The 21389-nt window shown below is 30.1% G+C and overlaps 4 protein-coding genes across 4 annotated transcripts; 2 read left to right on the forward strand and 2 right to left on the reverse strand.

The window, feature by feature from the left end:
* Positions 1 to 3162: 3162 nt before the first annotated feature.
* LOC145755856 (organic cation transporter protein-like) lies at positions 3163 to 6797 on the reverse strand. Its single transcript, XM_082572094.1, has 12 exons — positions 6563 to 6797; positions 6394 to 6461; positions 6245 to 6317; positions 5977 to 6146; positions 5649 to 5800; positions 5264 to 5432; positions 5078 to 5200; positions 4634 to 4837; positions 4293 to 4507; positions 4095 to 4203; positions 3859 to 3989; positions 3163 to 3666 (listed from the first exon to the last, which is right to left on the reverse strand). The coding sequence occupies exons 1-12, from the start codon at positions 6743 to 6745 to the stop codon at positions 3506 to 3508; spliced, it is 1758 nt and encodes a 585-aa protein (XP_082428220.1). The 5' UTR covers positions 6746 to 6797; the 3' UTR covers positions 3163 to 3505.
* A 1319-nt stretch (positions 6798 to 8116) lies between these two features.
* Positions 8117 to 10036, forward strand: LOC145745766 (adenylyltransferase and sulfurtransferase MOCS3-like). The gene has a single exon (XM_082563930.1). It carries the CDS (start codon positions 8625 to 8627, stop codon positions 9930 to 9932), a length of 1308 nt encoding a protein of 435 aa, XP_082420056.1. The 5' UTR covers positions 8117 to 8624; the 3' UTR covers positions 9933 to 10036.
* Positions 10037 to 10038: 2 nt separating this feature from the next.
* LOC145745758 (CWF19-like protein 1) lies at positions 10039 to 21315 on the forward strand. The gene is made up of 13 exons (XM_082563918.1): positions 10039 to 10164; positions 10284 to 10368; positions 10855 to 11023; positions 11197 to 11414; positions 11673 to 11740; positions 11955 to 12090; positions 17682 to 17813; positions 18322 to 18418; positions 18606 to 18679; positions 18787 to 18996; positions 19301 to 19441; positions 20522 to 20619; positions 20975 to 21315. Exons 1-13 carry the CDS (start codon positions 10145 to 10147, stop codon positions 21135 to 21137), a joined length of 1611 nt encoding a protein of 536 aa, XP_082420044.1. The 5' UTR covers positions 10039 to 10144; the 3' UTR covers positions 21138 to 21315.
* On the reverse strand, positions 11966 to 16897 carry LOC145745748 (uncharacterized). Its single transcript, XM_082563907.1, has 11 exons — positions 16555 to 16897; positions 16192 to 16418; positions 15595 to 16076; positions 14970 to 15206; positions 14545 to 14828; positions 13904 to 14061; positions 13608 to 13724; positions 13308 to 13445; positions 12940 to 13083; positions 12750 to 12813; positions 11966 to 12537 (listed from the first exon to the last, which is right to left on the reverse strand). The coding sequence occupies exons 1-11, from the start codon at positions 16742 to 16744 to the stop codon at positions 12398 to 12400; spliced, it is 2181 nt and encodes a 726-aa protein (XP_082420033.1). The 5' UTR covers positions 16745 to 16897; the 3' UTR covers positions 11966 to 12397.
* Positions 21316 to 21389: the final 74 nt, after the last annotated feature.

The raw sequence follows: 21389 nt of genomic DNA on the forward strand, positions 1-21389 counted from the left end.
ATTAATTCAGTGTTTCGCATACTAAAGGAGGTCAACTCCGACTACATGACAATAATGAAGTTTGTTGCAAAACAATGCAAAACACTAATTTTTAAACCTACAGAGAAATATAAGTTTGCATTAGTTGCACTCGGATCTCTGTCCCGTCAAGAAGCTACTCATTATTCTGATTTTGAAAATATAATTCTACTTGATGACAAAACAACACCAGAAAAACTAATAGTTGCCACAGAAAGACTTCGGTGGTTTGCGGTTTTGTTTCAAACTGTGATTATAAGTTTGGGTGAATCTCCGCTTGGCCTTTTAGGTATAGATGGTTTAAATAATTTAAATCAAGATCTTCCAAAGTATTACGACGTTTTGACACCTTGTGGCATCCAATTCGACAGCAATACACCATCAGCTTGTGTTCATCCACTGGGACCTGATATATCTCAACTTCAAAGTAAAAAGGATCAATTTGAGAAATGTGAACTTATTCAGACAGTAACGAGTATGGTTGGTATTTTTAAAAGAGAAAATCAAAAATCTCAAACCATTGTTTCAAGTTGCCAAAGGCATTTAGCCAGAGCTTTAAGCAAATCTATTTTTGTCTTTGGATTTCATGAAGTACACCGCAAATATATAGAAGAAATAGAAAATCAGATGGGCACAGAAGAAGGCAAGCAAAGTAACTTAACCAATATCAAATTATTTTTAAACAAATTTGACACTGTTAACGAAGTAATAGCAGCTGAGGAATCTGAGAACATTAAAGCTGTACTGTATCGCCATACTTTATTAACATCATTTATTGGGAATCTTAACGGCATTTACGACTGTTCAACAATAGATGTTATTGAAAAACTAGCTGATAACCACATTATCAGCAAAGACGCGTGCTATAACTTGAAATATGCCCTAGCTGTCACTTGCGAAATTCGTCTAAAATCCTTTGACAGGGCATTACAGCAAATTCCACAAATTCCTAAAATAGCCCAAGAAAATAACGAAATTGTCTCTGGTATGACCGAATTAGTAGGACAGAAAAGTCTCGTGGATACATTTTTAATCTACAACACTTTATTGAATGCTCTTTTGCCAGTTGTAAAAAAGGATGACACAGCTAGCCTAAAAAGCATTTCATTAAGATCGGATAATCCATTAATTAAAGCAACTTTATTAAGTACTCTTGGCTTTGCAAATGATTTAAAACTTCCATTTGCTAAAGATAACATGTTAACTGGTAACTTAAAATATAAATTTCCTATTTTATTTTCTAATTTATTGGATGGTCTTAAGTTTGTAAAAGAAACATTAGGAAGGGCTTCCAAACTTATTCAGGTCATGCAAAAAATATACAATGTTCGAAAAAAGGCGTTCAAGAAAACCTCTACCACTTACAATCTTTTCAAAGCAAAAGAAAGTTTAACTCAGTCAATTATCAAACTGAACCAGATTATGCTTAAAAAAGAAAAAACGTGGAATCCAACTACTGATAAGATTCACCCATTTGATATTCTGTGTTCTACAACACCCACGGAAGAAATGTCTGTGTTAATTGCAATATTAAAGGAGGACGCTGTTCGTTTACAATGTATAATGTCTGCCCAGAGTAACATCAATTTTGTTGTCGAAAAGTTTCAGGTCATGTATTTTTTAGGAGAATTTACCAACATTTTAACTTCTACCAAAAAATTAATTACAGACAAACTGGAGAAAACTGGAAACACATTTGCATTGCAACAAGAAATGGAATTGCTCAGCAAGTTTGTTGTCAACTTACATCAGGAACTTCAAACTTTCTCTAAGGACAAAATAGAGATTCCAGAGTTTTTAAAACGACTTTTGTTCTTAAAGGAATTAAGATCTGGTTTATTATCATTTCAGAATATGGTATTTGGACTACAAAAATTTAGGAATCAAATGGAAAATCGCAGAAGTGACAAATTACTGCATAACATTACAGATTATATATTTTTTGATAACGATAGGAATAGCCATTATATAAAAATGGCAGTTCACAAAGGCTGGGCATTCTTTTTGCCATTCTGTATAAATCTTATGCTCAGGGACTTAGATTTTTTCCTTGCTGAATTATATTTAAATTATGCTCGACATTTTGAAAGAACAAGGTTATATTCTCAAGCTGAGCTTTACTATAATAAAGCGATTAAACTTTATTCAAAGCATGGACATGGGGATTGTATATACAAACATAAAAAACAAATGATTGATACCGTTACTGAATTTGGAATTTGTTTGTATAATCAGGAAAAATTTGAAACAGCTCTTTCAAAGTTTTTTGATGCAAATGAACAACTACATTCACTTGACCCAGTACCTGAAATGCTTTTTAATTTAAACAAATATTGGACTAAATTGTGCTACAAACGTATAGGCCAATCTTAATTTTTTTCGAAAAGATTATATATTAAATAAGTTTAATGTATGCCTAAAATCTTTTACATATACAATATAATTAATTTGTTTACATAAAAAAATATTTTTATTTTGTGTCATATGTTATCCGAAACAATGTTTGCAAATGTTTGTCATTAATTGTTAAAAAAATGAACGCATAACAAGCTACTAATTACATTTGTTTATTAGTAAATATCATTTTTATTAGTCTACAGACACGGGGCCCAAGTGATTAGTTTTAACATTTAAATTATTAAATTAAAAAATTATGTTAAAATTTGTGCCAACCGAAGTATGTAAATATTAGTATAACACTTTATTAAATATAAAAAATAATTTTCTTTTTTAATTATTTCATTAGTTAAATTAAGTTTTTGTTTGTTAAATGTTTTATACTTTTTGTTTGTTTAAACAAGGAGTTTTATTTTAATTAAAGTAGTTTTAATTTACTATGTCTGTCAAGTTACTGGCGGTAAAATAAATGAGAATATTAAAATCAAACATATCAATTTAATCAAATATTAGATTTAACTGTTTTTGGAACAGAGATCAACAAATTTTAATAATTATATGAATAAATTTATTTGCTTTGTCTATAGTTTAAATTTAACAAAAACTGCTATATTACTTTTAGATGCAAATAGCTTTATTTTTTCTTTGCATACTTTTAGGTTCAATTTTATTTCTTTGAAAGTGAAGTTTATAGCCTATTATAAATTAATTTTGTTAAATAAAACAAATTTGTAAGACGTATTCCAGTTATCTGTTTTAATTTATTCTGAAAAATTTTTTGAAATGGTCAATCAATACAACATTACAGAAATATTTTAAAATAAAAAAATGACTTAATAGATCAACATCAACAATAAATTGAATTTAATGATATCTCTTAAAGGACATCTTTTTTATTGTAGTGTGTATGTAGTGAACAATTCAATAACATCAGTTAGTTAATTTTTTTTAAATTGTAAATATATTTACAGGATTTAACAGAATTTGTTTGTAAAATTAAAAAAAGATTTCTAATTATAAATTTTATTTGAAAAAGTTTCTAAATTCCACTTTGGCGTTTAAAAATACGGTAAAATATTGCAACATAGACTTAAATTTGTATTCCGTTTTTATTTTTACTTGGTTTGTCGGATGAAAAAGTAAAACAGGATTTTAATGGTCCTGGATTGTTCCCAATAAAGTTTTCAGTTTCCTGAAGAGTTTCGAGTAGTGGGGATTTTCTTGTTTCCGGTAAAAGTAATATAAGAACACCTAGAACAAATATTTGAAATATAGTTTCGGGTGAAAAACAATAGGGCTGTTAACGTTTTTAGTAATAAAGGTACATCTAAGATTATTATATTGCAAACATGATTTTGAACTAACTAATAAGTTTAATATTAATATCCCGTAGACTAACACAGACACAAGTACCGAACTATAACAAATCATTGTTACATATACCTGAGGTCAGGGTTAAGACTCCAAATGTAATATATGGGACAGTTGCATGTAATTTCTCCATTAAGGCGATAGCAGGAGATACAACTGCTCCTATTCTCGCAATCGAACTACCATACCCAACCGCAGTGGATCTAACGAAAATATAAAAATTTTAAAATCTGTAATAAACATGTAGTTAAATGATATTAAAATCAGTTTTAAATGTTTACCTTATTTTTTATGCTTATGTTACTTACCGCATAGGAGTTGGATAAAGTTCAATAGTGTACAAAAACAAAGTTTCAAATGGAATGATTGTACCTACTCGACCGATCATGAAAAAGGTAATTTGTAGCCAAACCATGTCTAGCAAATACAAAAAAAGAATTTTCTTTTTACAGACCATTTTGCATAACAACTTTAAAAGGAAAAATCCTTAATTTTTATTTTCTTACCATCGGGTACAAAATACATAAGCAAGCAAAACACGCCGGCAAAAATAAAAGCAGAAGACACCACGACACGTCGACCAATCTTTTTGCAAATGTAAATCGCCAAAGCAGTGGCGGGATAACCTGTAATTCCCATTACCATTGTATTTATGAACACATCTCCTCCAATATTTGCAACGTTAAGGGTAAGTCCATAAAATGCACAGGAGGTAGAAAACCTTAGAAGAAATGTAGAATTTGTATCACTTAATAATGTAAATAAAAAAACATATTTCAATACTGTTTAAAAAATAGAAGAAGAAATTATAAGAGATGTAATCCTTTAAAAAAGTTTAAGTACTTACCATGCGCATGTTAAGACTAATGTTTGCATTCTCAAATTCTTAGTTTTCATGGTATCGAACATTCCGACGTTTATAGCATAAGTTTTGGTATTTTCTTCTATGGTGGTTGTTGAATGAAGCATTGCTTCTTGCTCAGTTTTTGAGTCGACATTTTTAGTTGAACTGTCATCATTAGTTTTTAATTCTGCAAGGTTTTTCTCAAATCTGAAACGCGGTTGGAAAAATAAGTCATGCAGAAACCAATGTGTTATCGAAAACTTTTTGTGGTGAAACCAAATTGTAGGGTTAATTAGTTTAAACCTTATTCAAGAAATTTGCTTTTAATTATAAAGTGTTTTTTATTCGTCAAACATTTTAATATATGGAATCTAATAAATAAGTGTGACTAATTTAAAAATGTATACACTTGGGTTTTTGTAATCCTAAAATTTGATTGTTTCTTACTTATTAATAGCCATCATACATTCTTTGTCACATTTGTTAAATTTGGCAATTTTGCGGATATTTATTATTGCTTCTTTATATCTTCCTCTGCTTATCAGCCATCGTGGCGACTCTTCAAAAATCCTTAAAATATATATTTTTATTTAAGTTTTTTTTTTATTTAGACATATGTATGAAAGAGCTCACCATCCTATAATAAATATAAAGATAGAAAAGGCGCTGATAACTATTTCCAAAGAACGCCAGTAACGGAAAAAATATGCAAAAAGGGCAATTAGCATTGTTCCTGTTGAATAACCAAGTGTTGCTATGAGAACTACTAAGTGTCGGTATTTGGATGGAGTACTTTCTCCAGCTAAAACAAAAACACGAATTATACAATATATATATTTAACAATAAGAAAAATATAAGACTATTCAGGAATATTTACAATAGATTAAACATTATTAAAATAAATACAGTTTAAAAAAAAATATAAGCTGCGCAAAAAAATGTTTTTTTTTCTACGGCTCACACATAATTGTTTCTGCTTGAATTAGTTAACGTTGGTATTTTTATTTACATAAGTACCTAGAACATATGACATTGGCCCAACGAAGCAGGTAAATCCCAGCAAAGTTCGAAATACGATGTATACCTCAAGAGACCCTGCAGCAGCTAAAACCAACCCAACCACAACAGTTGACCCACCCATGATCATGACAACCGGACGTCTTCCTATCCTAAAAAAATATTTTTCGTGTTGTTTTAAATTAAAAATTAGTAAAAAAAACAAGAAAAATTTTAACAAAAAATATTAATCTGAACAATTATTTTTTTCGAGAAAAAGTTACCGCTATTTTAGATTATTTTTTAAGATAAGGTGTTAAGCGTGCATACAAACAATTAACAATCTTACCTGTCTGATGCTTTGCCGAAAACAAGCCCGTTAAAAAAAACTCCGACCATGAAAACCGATTGCAGTAAATAGTTGTAAATCGAACGATCGCAGACCAGGTTGAAATCAGCAGTTATCGACGAGTTGACCACCTTTTTTAAATCATACTCGAAAGTATCACAGCGTTTTTTCTAAAGATGATATTAACATTAAAGTAACCTTTTCAAAATGTTAAAAAATCCACATTAAACCAAAGTAAAACTTTCCCATTATTTCGCTTATTTCTTACCTTTAAAATGCTTTGCAAAGCGGCAGTGTCATTGGCATTAGAACAGTTAAACTTTTCTTCCTCTATGTGATACCTGTAATGCGGCAGTTTTATTTTTTTTAAATTATAACAATTTTTTAAAATTATAAAAAAACAATTGTTGTGCTTACATTACACATTTGTCGTGTTTAAATTTTCCATTTTTTGCTTGTATATCTAACCAACTAACGTTACATTTCTGTAATAAAAATATGGTTTATGCTAAAACTAAGCATATTATTATTTGAATATAGCGTTTATAGAAATGTTCTAACTTATTGTGTTTTTATAGATAATTACCTTTTCTACTGCGTTTTGTGAGTTTGTGGCACATTTATATGGGGGAGGGTATGCGATAAATATGGAAGATAAAACATGTACAGCCATGCACGTAGTAAGCAAAAACGCAAATACTGTGCTTTTAATGTGATAACGACCACATCCAATGCGAATAAGAATGTCGTCAAATGTAGTTGAACCCATTATTGCTCAGTTTAACAACCAACGAAGTTATACGAAAAAAATTAAACCTGTAGCTTATAAAACAACAAGGGTATAATTTTTAAGAAAATACTTGTAAAAATTAAATAACTTGTTGTATACTTTTGGTATTTTAAAACCTATACTATCTTTAAACTACCCCTTTAAACTTTTGGAGTCTTTAAAAAAAAGTCATAATCTCTAACCATCAACCTTCTGCGTGATTCAGCTATAACTGCATAACTTTAGTTCTAAGTGCTCAAGCATATCCTAGACTTCGTTTACTTGCACTACTTACCTGCCCTCGTTTTAAACAAAAATGAGTTTTCGGCAAAAAAGGGGCTGTTTGTAGAGTAAGTGGACTAAGCTTCTTTGTCATTTTATCGCGTTAATGTCAAATATATAGGGCTTATAAAAACGCTTATTTGGTAACTTTGGCTTCAAGGATTTTAAAAGATATTATTCAATATGTTTGTGTATGACCAACAATGTAACAATTTACTTGTAATTACATTTAAAAAAAAAAATATATATTTTTTAAATTAAATTGAACTCGAAGTATCTTAATTTTTTTTTTAATTTGTTTGTGAATATGTTTATCATCAAAAGCCTTTAGGCTATACTCAAATATCAATCCAGTTTTCGCTATTATAACATTAAAATGTTAATGGATTTTCCATTTTTAATCTGAAGGTAATAATATACATAACATAATAATTTGTAATATAAATTTTTTGAAAGGTTTAGGGCTAAAAACCTTTTCATAACACATTTATTGCTTTTTTGATTAAGGCCATTTTTAACCTTTATCAAACACAATCAAATGTATTCAAGGTGATTAATTACTTTGTTTTGCTTTATTAAATATGTTTTGTAAGATAATTTAGTGGTGACGTAAGTTTAATAAATAAAGAAACTGAAAAAAAGTAAAACGGAATTTTGTCATGTCGTTTTTATTATGCATTCCGCGGATCACCAAATATAAGTTCCGCTCGCTCCGCATTTTTATTTATTATTTTATTTTAAGTTAGGTAGTTGATTGTGAAAAGTTTGCACTTGTTTAGCAATTTTAAATAATAGCTTTACTTTGCATAAACTTAATAAACTGAACTATGGCCAGTAAAGTATTAACATCAACTTTTTCGCTAGTTACGAAACGACTGAGCCAACCAATTCAACAAGCAAGTCGGACTAACTTTCAAAACGCTTCTGGTTCTTTATTTTCCAATCCAAAAAAGGAATTTTTAGGGCTGACAAAGTTCTTTATCATCCTGGCACCGTGTGTTTATGTCGGGGGAATGATTTCGATGAAAGGAGCAAGCTTGTTGGAAGATTATGAAATTTTTGTGCCAGAAGATGATGAAGATGATTAGACAATATTTAGTTCAATAAATTACATAAAAAAACGTATACCTGTTATTTAAATATTAAAACATTGTACTTTTGCATGTTTTTTTTATGTAAAATGGTTATGTAAAATTAACTGTATTTTTTAAATCTTTTTTAAAGTATATACTTTTCGCCTACATGTATTCCCTATCTATTCGTTTTTAATTGAAAATGATAATCTCTAAAAATATATATTATATATGTTATTTTTTGTAATTGTTCTTATATTTTGTATTCTAACTTGTTTAAAAATTTTTTTTGGGAAAAAAAAAATATTTTATTCAAAATATTTGTCTACATTAGATTTGTGTCAAAACTATTTTCTATAATAATGAGAATTGCAAGCCAAATTAGACCATGTAAGAATATATATAAAGTTAATTTTAATTTTGCACACAATTTGTTTTTATGTAAACTGTCTCAACCTATTCATGTCCTTGTTATTTAGATAATAGATTTAATTAAAAAAATTGTGTATATTTTAAAGTTAAAAATGAATGGTGATTTTAATAATGACACACTTGATCAAGAGAGCATTAGTAGATATAGCAGGCAGCTAATAATGCCCGAAATTGGTCCCAGAGGACAAATAAAACTGCAAAAATCTGCAGTATTAATTGTTGGTGCTGGTGGCCTAGGGTGTCCGGCGATCCAATATCTTGCAGCTGCTGGTGTGGGAAAAATTGGAATTGTTGATTATGATCAGGTTGAAATAAGCAATTTGCATCGTCAAATTTTGCACACTGAAAAAAGAGCTTACAACAAGATAACCAAAGTGTCTTCGGCGGCCCATGTTGTGAAAGAACTTAACAGCAGAATACAAGTTGAAGAATTTTGCTTGATACTAAACCGAGATAATGCATTAGAAATTGTAAGAAAATTTGATGTTGTTTTAGATGCAACTGACAATGCTGCATCGCGATATCTTATCAATGATGCATGTGTATTATCACATAAACCTCTTGTTTCTGGCAGTGCTCTGCGATGGGAAGGGCAGTTAACAGTATATCACTACAAGAGTTTGACTGATGAAAATTATGGGCCTTGCTATCGTTGTTTGTATCCGAACCCACCACCTCCAGAAACTGTAACTAATTGTTCAGATGGGGGTGTTCTAGGCGTAGTTCCTGGTATAATAGGTTGCATTCAAGCCTTGGAGGCAATTAAGATAATATTGGAAATTGCACCATCGTACCATCAGCGTTTGTTGATGTTTGATGGCCTTTCTTGTACTTTTAAAAATATTAAATTAAGGGATGCAGTACAAACTTGTGTTGTTTGCGGAACCAACCCAGAGATTACATCTTCAACATTGCCAGACTATGAAAAGTTTTGTGGTGCTTCTGCATCTGATAAATGCATGGCAATCAATATATTAAAACCAGAACAACGCATTAGTGCCTTGGATTATAAGAAAAAGTATCTTGATTTAAATGAAGCACATGTTTTGCTAGATGTTCGACAACCAGTTGAAGTAGAGATATGTGCTTTGCCCAATACAATCAACTTGCCTATAAAACAATTGGAATCTTGTAAAATTGGCATAAATGATCATGAAAAACAAATGAACATTTCTCACAAGACTCTTGAGATATTAAAATCTACTATAGAAAAATATGAGGACAAAAACAAAAATCAGGTGTCTGTAGTTGTGGTATGTCATAATGGTAATGACTCGCAAAAAGCTGTGGATTTTTTAAACAACTATGTTAAATTTAATAATATTGTGCAATTACTCGATATTCGAGGTGGTTTGGCAAGTTGGGCAGAAACTGTGGATAAAACTTTTCCAAAATATTGAATAAATTCACTGTTGCAAATACACACAATCATTTATTTCTGAGTACTAAATTGTAAAATACTTTTTGCAATCATGCCATTTTTGTAACCTAAAACTTTTTCATTTCAGAATTGTTTTTATTTGAATAACATTTGAGGCTTTACTGTAAAGCTGAAATTTGAATTGGATTTATAAATTTTTAACTTGTTTTTAATTTTTAATTATTAACAGCAATGGCCAATGCCATTAAAGTGTAAGTTTTTTTTATTTTTAACGTTTAAAAAATATTTTTGCAAAAAAATCTGTGCAACTTAACTTTAAAATTTTAACTAAAACGCAGTTAATTTATTTAAAGTTGTAAAACTTTTACAGATTGGTTTGTGGAGATGTAAATAACAACATTGATGTGATTTTTACAAGAATAGAAAAACTAATAAAAAAAGGAAACAAATTTGATGTAAGTACTATAAAAAAAAATAATAACTTTAAACCTGTTTTAAGCACTTTAAATAATGTGTTTGACAAAAAATAAATACAATGATATTGCACAGTCAAAGTTTATTAAGAATTTTCAATTAGTTTTGGAAAATCAATGGAATCATTGATTTTATTGAACATTGGATTCAATGTCTTAATTAACAGGTCATTTATTGTCTGCTTAAGAGACTTGAATGCTTCGTGATCAATAATAGTAGAAACAATGTAATGCACTTCCGTTGCCTCTTGTGTATTTAATTTTAATAAGTTTTAGTATCTTAACTAAGCTTTCATAATAAATTTTATATCACATTTTAATGAGATTTTAAATAACTTTCAACTTATTCAATAAAATATATGCGAACACTATTAAATCGTATATAATTAACAATTTAAATTATTCATGGAAGGTAAACTTCATTTTTTATTCATGATAGTTCAACTCATTTTTTTCTAATTACTTCAGGTTTTATTTTGTACTGGTAATCTGCCTGAGAACAATGTTAAAAATGGTTGGGCCCTGTATGAAGATGGGACTAAAAAAGCCCCCATTGCAACTTACATTCTTGGAAATAACCCACAATCTGATGCGGATCAAGATGGTTATGAACTATGTGAAAACATCACTTTTTTAGGTTGTTTTTAAATTTAAAAATATAGCTAACCAAATCAAAAAAAATATATATATTCTGTTCATTATAAAATAAGACTGTACTGTAAGGGAAATTATGAAATTAATATTTTTACCTTTTTTTTGATGCACCATTTTTTATATTAACGTCATGTTTTTTTTCATTTTATTACTTAGGTAAAAAAGGAATATTTACTGAATCTTCTGGCCTTAAAGTAGCATATCTATCTGGCTCCCAAGCAATGTCCAAACCAACTCCAAAAAATTCTTTTAACTTACAAGATGTACAAGCTCTGCAATCCATGTTAAATATAGACAGTGGAGATTATAAAGGGGTGGATGTTTTATTAACATCAGCATGGCCAAAAGCTGTTTCAGTAAATGGAAACACACCGGTAAGTTAATTTTATGTTTATTAAATATAAAATTTGGGGGTTTTATTATTTTACCATCAATTTTAAAGACATTGCTGTTACCTTTTTTATTAAATTAATCCTCAACTAGTTTTAAGTTTTATTATTCAATAATTGTTAATATTTTTAGGTTTATTAGTAAATGGTGGACAACTGTTCAAAAAAATTCAATTCAATAAAATTTGATTACGAAAATCGTTTTTTTAATAAATTATAATTGTGTATTATGTATATATTTAGACTGTGGAAAAATGTAAATCTTGTGGATCAGATCTTATTGCCCAACTAACACAATCGATTACTCCAAGGTGATTTTTATAATTTATTAATACAAATTTTTTTTAACAACTTAAAAACAGCATACTTTAATTGTATATTTTATTTTTAAAATTAAAATGATGCCATTTGTAGGTTGTTATTAAAATTGAATAAAAGGGAAACCATGTAATACTATAAGGTTCTAACTATAACAAAAAAATGATAACTTTTTGAATAAAAATTTATATTTAAAACTTTAAATAGATATCATTTTGCTGGAAATGAAAATGAACATTACGAGAGGCTTCCTTATCGTAATCATGTTGTTCTGGCAGAAAGTTCAAAACCTGCAACCAGGTTTATTGGACTTGCAAATGTTGGAAACTCATTAAAAAAAAAGGTAATATATTTATATTTATCAGTTATTGGCCTGTTTTAAAATGCCAAATATAAACAATGTTTCCATTAAAGCTAAATGATAACTCTTGTAAAGTTTTATTTTAAATTTACGCTAACATAGTGAAGTAAATTAGGTAAATTATACTGTTAAAATTTAAAAACAGTCAATAGAAAAAGGCATATGGTGAAAACATTTAATAGGCTATAAATTAGTTATTTTCTTAATTTTCTTTTTAGCAGTCTAAAAATCTTTGTTAATTGATCATCTTTTTGTTGTTCACTTTTGTTCTTTAAACAATTTTCTTGTCTTATTGGTGCATGGTTGCATATTTGAGAAGCTGTTTGTTTGTGACAAATTTTGATTCCGGTGTTGGTGGTTTCCATGATACCTTTTTTAACAAATCATTCTCGGTGCCATCCTTTTCATTATCTTCATTTTCCCATTTATCTATACAATAACAACCTCTTTTTGAAAATAATAAATATTTTTTTAAATCCATAATTAGCCCGTTTCCATGTCCACTTTTTTCTGGGCTTTGAACTAATTTAGTCAAAAAATATCATGACTCGACGAAAAAAAACGGCCTTTTTTGGCCCGCTATTGTGTTTGAATATTTGGTAACTGTTAGCATATAATTATAAAACCTTAATACATTTTACCTTGAAATTCTTTGTTATTTCCACTGATCATAATATCAGGGAGGTGAATTTCTTGGTATCTAGCCTGCATTAAGACAATAATTACTATTAGTTTTAAATTGTCAAAGTGAGAAGATAACTTAAGAGTGTTTTAACATAGTTTAGTACATCTCTTCGTATAAGTAACAAATGGTTAAACTACTTCCCTCACCCTCCATATAAATGCAGTTGTTAGTTTGCTTGTTTCATCGAAGTGAATATCCACTTCTGCAGGGGTGTTCAATCTTGTTAGTGTGATGCCAATATGTTTTTTTGATATACATTCTGGTCTCCACAAATTTTCCCATGGTATTTCCTGAATAAGAAAACAATCTTTACACCGAAATAAAAATCATTTCTCAGAGAATTGTAACTTTTAGTAATTTTTGTAGAACAGTAAAAATTTCTAAAACTATGAACACTTTTATTTGTCATTTTTTCATAAATTTAAGCAACATTTTTATCCACTACCAATGCATATAACATGGCAGTTAGTACATTGACTACGTAAATATGCTTATTTGGATTATTCGGACTTACAATTTTGTTAGCATCAAGGGTGCATGTAGTTCTGTCTTTTGCATCAACGTAAATAACAAAGTTTTTCCTTTCCGGCAGAATAATGTTGTTGATACTATCAGAATATTTTAACCATTCTGGCATACTCTCAATTCCTTTCTAAAAAACAATTTGTATAAAAAATGGTTAAAATAACAATTAGCTGTAGATTATATGTCAGTATAGCTACAAAACTATATATACCTTAAATTTGGAAAACAAGTAAAAAAAATGTTATATATATATAGGCCTATCATTTTTTAAATATTCAATATTTTTTACTTGTGTAACATGAGGCATATCTTCACTTATTAGTAAGGAAATAAATTGCTTTTTTCTGCTGTTGAAACTTTTAAACAAGTACACCGAAAGTCTTTTGTTTAATGCCTCTTCATTCACCTGGTTAAAAAGGTATTTAAACAACATTTAAAAAACTTAATTTTTTTGTTTAGCAGCAATAAGAAAATGACTAGAACAATTTTATTTGTATTTTGATGAAATGTTTATTATTCAAGGGGCTTAATAGGTATCTTAAATATAAAGTTACGTTATAAAGTAATTATTCCATTTTAACCAACATTGTTTGTTGTTTGGTGACATGCACACACATCTCCGAGTTGTTCAAGTTTAAATGTAACACTGTCAGCTGACCTAAACACTTGTGTTTCAAGATCATTCCACATTTCCCTAGTCCTTGCACTTCTTTCTTTTATGATAATGTCATCAACAGAAATATCTAAAATAAATAAAGTTGGCATAATAATAAATAATTTTTAAAATGTGATGTTAAGGCATTTTCATCTATCTAAAAGCAAGGTACTTTTAACCGGCAGCGTGGTGTAGTGGTAAGAACACTTCCTACATCACCATGAGGTCGTGGGTTTAATCCCCACTGTTCTTATACTTTAGCGCCTTTGAGTAAGGCGCAATAAACGGTATGAACTTCTGCTGAGCCAGCTCTTAAGGCCAGCACTCAATTATAATCTATAATATCCCAAACTGCTAAAGGCAACTCGAGACTGGGTCGAAGTAACAGTTGTTACTCTATGTTTAAGTTGCGCATTCGACTTTCCCACATCGAGGATAAAAATATATAAAAAAAAAAATAAAAAACCTAAAGTCAGTGGGTGTAAATTATTACATTTGCCAAAGTAAAATTCGGCCTAATTTGAATTTATTTATATTCAATTCGATAATTAAATAAATTTTTAATCAAAACCCGTATTTTCTCTTGTTCTGGAAGTTTCTGCGCCTCTCTCAGTTAACTGTATAGATTGACCATGCACAGCAATACAGGTCGGCAACTTTACTGTTATCGGTTTTTCGAATTTCAAGTCCACAGGATCGATCCTTATAGCTGGTGTGATTGCCATTGTAACTGGCTCGTTGTCTGGATTGTAATGACCATAAATGCGATCCATTCTGTTTGGGATTTGTGCCATGTCGAGAATTGTTAATCGTAACAGTGATTTTTCTTTTAAAGAATTCTTCGGCACATCTATTCTAAAAAAGCAAAATTAATTTTTCTGAATGTTTTTTTGTTTTTTTTTATGTTAAGATGTATTGGAAAGCATATATGCATTACTTTTGTAAAACGAAGCATTTTTAAGACTTTTTTTGTTTTTTCAAATTTTTTTTAAATACCTGCATCCAAAAAATTCAAGATGGCCTCCTTTTTGTCCGATCACTTTTGAAATTGAATCTCCACCCTTACTTCTGTTAACACTTTGTCTATACTGAAGTATATCAAGGTTTGGTTGTGTTTGAACATTAGGTTGTATCTCTGGTTGCGGAACAGATTGTGTTATTTCTGGTTCATAGTTTTGTGAGGTGGTTAATGTGGTGGTTGGTACAAACTCTGGTTCCATAACTGGTTGTTCCCTAATATATGATTAGTGTAAGACTTTATGTTGTAAGTAAATTTAAGGTTAACATCACTTGTGTTTTAGGTGTTGTTTATGTCTTAGCTGTTTAAACTATTTTATAAGTTGTTTTTTTTGTATATATCTTTATCCTCGATGTGGGAAGGTTGAATGCACGACCAGAACATAGAGTAACATCAGTTGTTTTGACCCAGTCTCGAGTTGCCTTTAGCAGTTTGAGATATTATATAGATTATAATTGCCCGGTAATTATGCTGCTGATTAGGTGCTGGCTCAGCAGGAGTTTATACCATTTATAGTGCCTTACTCAAGGGCGCTACAGAATAAGAGCAGTGAAGTTTGAACCCACGACCTCATGCCGCCGTTTTTTAATTTGTTTAATTTACCTTTGTGTGCTTGCGCCAAGATCAATCTGAATACTACTCCTTCCTTCTTTAGTATCATAGCCAAACAAATGAAATTGTGGTTCAATTTTCGGTTGCCGTTTTTTTTGTTGCCTTACCTCTACATCAATACTTTGCTTAGGTGGCTCAACTCTATGGTAAACCTGCTGTGGTGGTAGTGTGTGTACCATTGCTAGTTGATGTTGCACTGGTATCTGTTGCACGAACTGTTGATGTTGCACAGGTACTGTTTGAACAAACTGTTGATTTTGAGCTGGTACGTTCGTTACAAACTGTTTGCTTTGTTGCAAATCAGAAAGTTGGTTGTCTAGGATCTTGGTGAAAAGAGTGCCGTCCGGATGTCTTTTTGTTGTAGTCCCAATCATTTCTTCTTGGAGGGAAAAATCTAGGTTGCTACGTTCTGGAATACGAATTTGTGGGACCATGATGTTTCTTTGTGGTGGTCTGCTTGATTTGGTTGGAAACTAGAAAATAAGATTTAACTTCAAGAAGAAAACAATTTTCAAGATATAATTGCAAAAGTGAGCTTTCTTACTTAAATTATAAGTTTTTTTTAAAGATTATTTTTAAATTTTCGACCTGTTTGGGTTGAATGAAATGTCGCGGTCTTTGGAGCTGTTGCAGATGTTCCATGTTTTGATTAAACTGTGGATATCTTTGCGATATGAGTGATGTGTTTGTAGCTTCTTTCTGTAAACCCTCAGGTTGAAATTGACCTGGTTGTCCAATAGTGGGTCGAGGGGACAATCCAAATCTGGGAGACAGTCCGTACAAACTACTGTCATCTCTCAAAAGATTTTGAATAGCTTAAAAGGAAATTGTTAAAGATTTTTTTTTTAATTTTTTAGTGATTTATTTTTTTCCTAGTACTTTAAAGAAGCACTTGTTAAAGTGTATATGTTTAAAAAACATGGCTAAAACTTGTCCAATGTTCTAAATCACCTGGCTTTTGACTTAAGGCTTCTCTTATTCTTGGGTCTCCATCAACGACCAACTCTTCAAGTTTATTAAATAATTCCAAAACTTCTTTTGCATTCGTGTTTAATTCATCAGTTTCGTGAATCGCTTCGTTATTTACTTCATTCACATTCTTCAATTTTCCCTTTTTCTTTGATTTTTTGTTGAGTTTCATATTTTTGAAAATTGTTTTGGTTGGGTTTGTTGTTAGAGTAAAAAAGTAATCTTATGTACTTTTAATATAATGCTTTACTTTGCCATTTATTTAAAAAAATGGAAGTTTCGTATTACAAATTTTAGAATAAAATAGTTTTTTTAATATTTCACTTTAAACTTCTATTGATATAATAGATGGAAATTACTAAGTTTCCAAATCTAGATTAATTAGCTGAATATTGTTAATTTTAAAATTGTTTATTTTTTATATTTTTGTAAGTGCTATACCAGATATTATCTTAACCCTTGACTGAAACCTAAAATCAATCGAATACTAAAATATTTTAAGGGATTTACACCAATACAATCCGGTTGCTATGCACATAGTAAAAAATAATCTGTCTCGAAAATAAATTCCTTTTTCTTTAAATGGACAAAAGCCAACACAGCTCACAACTAAGTTTATTATTGACTCTGCAATTGTGTCATTTCTTTTTCTATTAAACCATAACAATGCTGTTTAAATATATATTTTGTCAGAAAATTGACTCTTAAATCATTTAGGCCACCTGCCTATTGTTTCTTTGTTATCTTAAGATTCGACTTCTTTGTAAAACTTAGGTATAAGTTGCTTTTAAAGGAGTATTATATAGCGCTACTTATTATTTAATCATAAGATTAAGAATTAAATGTAACAAAAATGTGCTTGATTGTAATATTTAAGTGATTTTTTTTTAATTATATATAACATCAATTTAAGTAAACATGTTTTTTCTTTGTACACTTAAACTTTTAAAATTTTTTTCTTACTCTAAAATTTTCTTTTTTTTAATCAAAATAATTTTTAAAAATAAAATGGGTTTAAAAGTTGTTACAGTAGTTGCTACAAAATAAAATATTTCATTATCGCAAAAAAGTTTTTTTACCAAAAATAATTTTGATTTGTTTTTATTTAGAGCTTGTATGCTTTTACCATCACACCAATGATACACATGAAAGCAAAAGATGTTGTTCTTCAACCTTCTGACACCACTGCTTCTCCTTATGAAGTTTCAATGAAGAAAAAAACTGTACAAAATAGTAATGAGGTGAATTTACAAGTTTTAAATTAATAAATATTTTTATTTATTAAATACAATTTTGTTAAATATAATTTTACTTCCGAAAAACATTATATTTTTATATTTTTTGAATTGTTTTGGTCTATATATTTTTTTGATTTTTTCTATATAAATTCATCTTTGATGTGGAAAGTTCGAATGCACAACCCAAACATAGAGTAACAACTGTTACCCCGACCCAGTCTTGAGTTGCCTTTAGCAGTTTGGGATATTATATATATTATATTTGCCGGTAATTATGCTGCTGATTAAGTGCTGGCTCAGCAGGAGTATATACCGTTTATAGCGCCTTACTTAAGGGCGCTACAGCATGAGATCAGTGGGGATTGAACCCACTACCTCATAGTGGTGTAGCAAGTGTTTTTATCACTACACCATGCTGTGAGTATTCAGGATTTTTATTTATTTTTATTATAAATACATCTTAGAATTATGTAAACTAATGTTAATTATTTTAATATGTTTTTGTGGGTAGCAATTTAGGTGGAATATGAATCAAAATGGAATTAATCATGGAAGAAAAAGAAAAGCAAATAATGAATTTCAACCAGAGAAAAAACAAGCCAGGCCTCGTAAGTTGGCATTGAAATATCAAAATAATAAATAAACAATCTACCTTTTTGTATATAACAGGCATTTTAAAGTAGTTTTCAGGTGTTTTTAAAAAGTGGGAAATGTTGAATTGTTATATGAGAAAACAATTGGCGTTGTTTAGGCAATAACAAAATTTTGTCTTAATTTTTACTTTGATTTCTATAGAGGATTGGTCTTGCTGGTTCTGTCTTGGTGGGGATAAAGTAGAAAAACATTTGGTTGGAAGTGTGGGAAACTTGGTGAGGCCAAATTTTTATATAAGATTTGTATTCATAAGTTTATGTTATTCATATGAAAATATCGAAACAGCAAAAAAAAATTAATTTTAACTTTTTTTTCATTTTAGTGTTATATCGCTATGGCAAAAGGAGGCCTTACTAGAGATCATGTTCTGATTCTTCCGATCGCTCATCATTCCTCTTTGTGTGATCTTCCGGAAGACACCAGGGAGGAGGTGGAGAAGTACAAGGAAGCTCTTAAGAAGGCATACAAAACTGTCGATAAATCTTGTGTGTTTTTTGAGAGAAATTATAGATCGGATCACATGCAAATACAAGTAAAAAATTTTTAACAAGAATTGATTAATTTTTAAAGAGAAATATTTAAAGTTTTGTTTGGTATTTTTGTTCTTATTTTTTTTTGTTATGTAAAGGCTGACTTAGTAAACATAGAATAACAATTTTTACTTTGTTATTAATAATTGACAATTTCGAAGCTGATGGGGATCAAACCCAGGAACTTATGTAGTAAAGCTAAGTGTCCTTACCACTTCTTCAAATATGCAAACCCTGAGTTTTTCTTTATTTACTTGACAAGTTGTTTTATTTATACTAAGATTTTTAAATATTTTTATTTTTAAGATGGTACCTGTTTCTAACACAATATCGTCAGATAATTTATGGAAAGCTTTTCATGATTTGGCTGAAGGAAATATGGACAGAAAAGGAATACCAGCACCACTACAATTAACTGACTTGCCATCTAGAACAGACCTTAAACAAGTATATTACATGTTTTATATTAATTATTTATTAATAAGCTTGTACCGGCAGCATGATGTAGTGGTAAGAACACCTGCTACACCACACATGAGGTCGCGGGTTTAATCCCCACTGATCTCATGCTGTAGCGCCCTGAAGTAAGGCGATATAAACGTTACGAACTCCTGCTGAGCCAGCATTTAATCAGCAGCATAATTACCGTGCAATTATAATCTATAATATCCCAAACTGTCACAGGCAACTCAAGGCTAGGTCGGAGTAACTGATGTTAGTCTATGTTTAAGTCGCCTATTTGACTTTTCTACATCGAGGATAAAGATATATACAAAAAAAAAACCTGGACCATAAAAATTCATAAATTACAATATTTTTTGCTTTAAAATAGTAGGGAATACTAGTTAAAATTCTACGTAATGGGCTGCATCTTCTTACTTATTGGACCGATTACTTTCTATTTGCCTTTTTTTATAGTTTGGCCGCGCATCACAAACGTCAGTTTTTTTTTATTTTAAAGTTTTAGGTTCTTTTATATTAAAGTTTAAATTATTTTAATTTTTACTATAAAAATAAATGTGTTAAGCGGTCATGGCTCGGACTACGAGCCGAAAGGTTGGGGGTTCGAGCCGCACCATTGCCACTCTATTCGTCCTTGAGCCCGGCGTTCACGGATAGCCCAAACACGTCGCAATATTTTTTTTTGTATATATCTTTATCTTCGATGTGGGAAAGTCGAATGCGCGACTTAAACATAGATAGAGTAACATCAGTAACTCCGACCCAGTCTCGAGTTGCCTGTGGCAGTTTGGGATATTATAGATTATAATTGCCCGATAATTATGCTGCTGATTAAGTGCTGACTCAGCAGGAGTTCATACCGTTTATAGCGCCTTACTCAAGGGCACTACAGCATGAGGGCAGTGGGGAATGAACCCACGACCTCATGTGCGGTGTAGCAAGTGTTCTTACCACTACACCACGCTGCCGGTGAATATCACACCCCTACCTAATAAAAAATTTAAAAACCTTTCACCTTAAGGTGTTATAAAATAAAATGTTTATTTTTTTAACTACTTCTTTTAGGTTTGCCCACCGGGTTGTCCTTATTTTCATGTTGAGTTACCCGATGGTAGAAGAATGATGCATCGAATAAACCGATTTTTTCCGCTACAATTCGGAAGGTATTTATTTCGTGTTTGTTGTTGTTTTACTTATACCCAAAATCGGTGAAAGAATGCTAATTAAGCAGATAAAGCGTATTGCCTATACCTACATAATATTTACTGGTAAACACACATTTGTTGTTTTAAATCAGCAGAAATTCGATATGCTACCTGCAAAGTGCTTTGCACCTATATTATTGCTGAGCTTTTACTTTTGAATTGGCAAGTATTAGATGCAATACTCCATAGTTTAGGTTATTATGTAATAGTAGTATGTTTGCGAAAATTAGTCAGGTGCTTACGTAAATTAAAAAACAACAGTTTTAGAAGTTTATTTCGATTTTTTTTTATTAAATTTTAATTTTTTTTTTAGGGAAGCTATGTGCAAAGATACTATCTTAAATTCACCCGACCGTGTCGATTGGCGTTCATGCGTCCCGTCACGTGACCAAGAAACCGCAGCCACGCAAGCGTTTCGAGACTTCTTCAAAGAATTCGATTTTTCGCTCTCTAGCGACGATAGCGACAGCGATTAAAATAATTTGTTTTATTTTTTTAATGTTTTTAGTACTTTTTTAAACTGCCTTTTTTAAATGATTTTTTTAAAACCATTTTACAGCTTGATTTGTAATTTTTTTAAATCTGTAAATTTTCGCTGGGAATAGAATTCGAACTGACGTATGAGCAACTTTATTATAATTTGGTAAAGAAAAACCTAGACAGCATTACAAATGTATCCCAAACAAAACATCTTAAATCTATAAAATTTACCAAACAAACTGAATATA

This window comes from Corella eumyota, chromosome 1 (assembly GCF_963082875.1).
Source record: "Corella eumyota chromosome 1, kaCorEumy4.1, whole genome shotgun sequence".
In the NCBI taxonomy this organism is placed as follows: domain Eukaryota; kingdom Metazoa; phylum Chordata; class Ascidiacea; order Phlebobranchia; family Corellidae; genus Corella; species Corella eumyota.

What these genes read in the sequence shown, in the direction of transcription:
- LOC145755856 (XM_082572094.1), bottom strand. Translation starts at nt 6,745, where the DNA reads ATGGGTTCAACTACATTTGACGACATTCTTATTCGCATTGGATGTGGT. An exon ending in CACAAAACGCAGTAGAAAAG is followed by an intron (nt 6,462 to 6,562) that starts GTAATTATCTAT and finishes TTTTTATTACAG; the next exon opens with AAATGTAACGTTAGTTGGTT. An exon ending in TATGTATTTTGTACCCGATG is followed by an intron (nt 4,204 to 4,292) that starts GTAAGAAAATAA and finishes TGTATTTGCTAG; the next exon opens with ACATGGTTTGGCTACAAATT.
- LOC145745758 (XM_082563918.1), top strand. Translation starts at nt 10,145, where the DNA reads ATGGCCAATGCCATTAAAGT. An exon ending in ACACAATCGATTACTCCAAG is followed by an intron (nt 11,741 to 11,954) that starts GTGATTTTTATA and finishes AACTTTAAATAG; the next exon opens with ATATCATTTTGCTGGAAATG. An exon ending in CTAGAACAGACCTTAAACAA is followed by an intron (nt 19,442 to 20,521) that starts GTATATTACATG and finishes TACTTCTTTTAG; the next exon opens with GTTTGCCCACCGGGTTGTCC.
- LOC145745748 (XM_082563907.1), bottom strand. Translation starts at nt 16,744, where the DNA reads ATGAAACTCAACAAAAAATCAAAGAAAAAGGGAAAATTGAAGAATGTG. An exon ending in ATATGCCTCATGTTACACAA is followed by an intron (nt 13,446 to 13,607) that starts GTAAAAAATATT and finishes ATTGTTTTTTAG; the next exon opens with AAAGGAATTGAGAGTATGCC. An exon ending in CCCTTGATGCTAACAAAATT is followed by an intron (nt 13,084 to 13,307) that starts GTAAGTCCGAAT and finishes TTTCTTATTCAG; the next exon opens with GAAATACCATGGGAAAATTT.
- LOC145745766 (XM_082563930.1), top strand. Translation starts at nt 8,625, where the DNA reads ATGAATGGTGATTTTAATAATGACACACTTGATCAAGAGAGCATTAGT.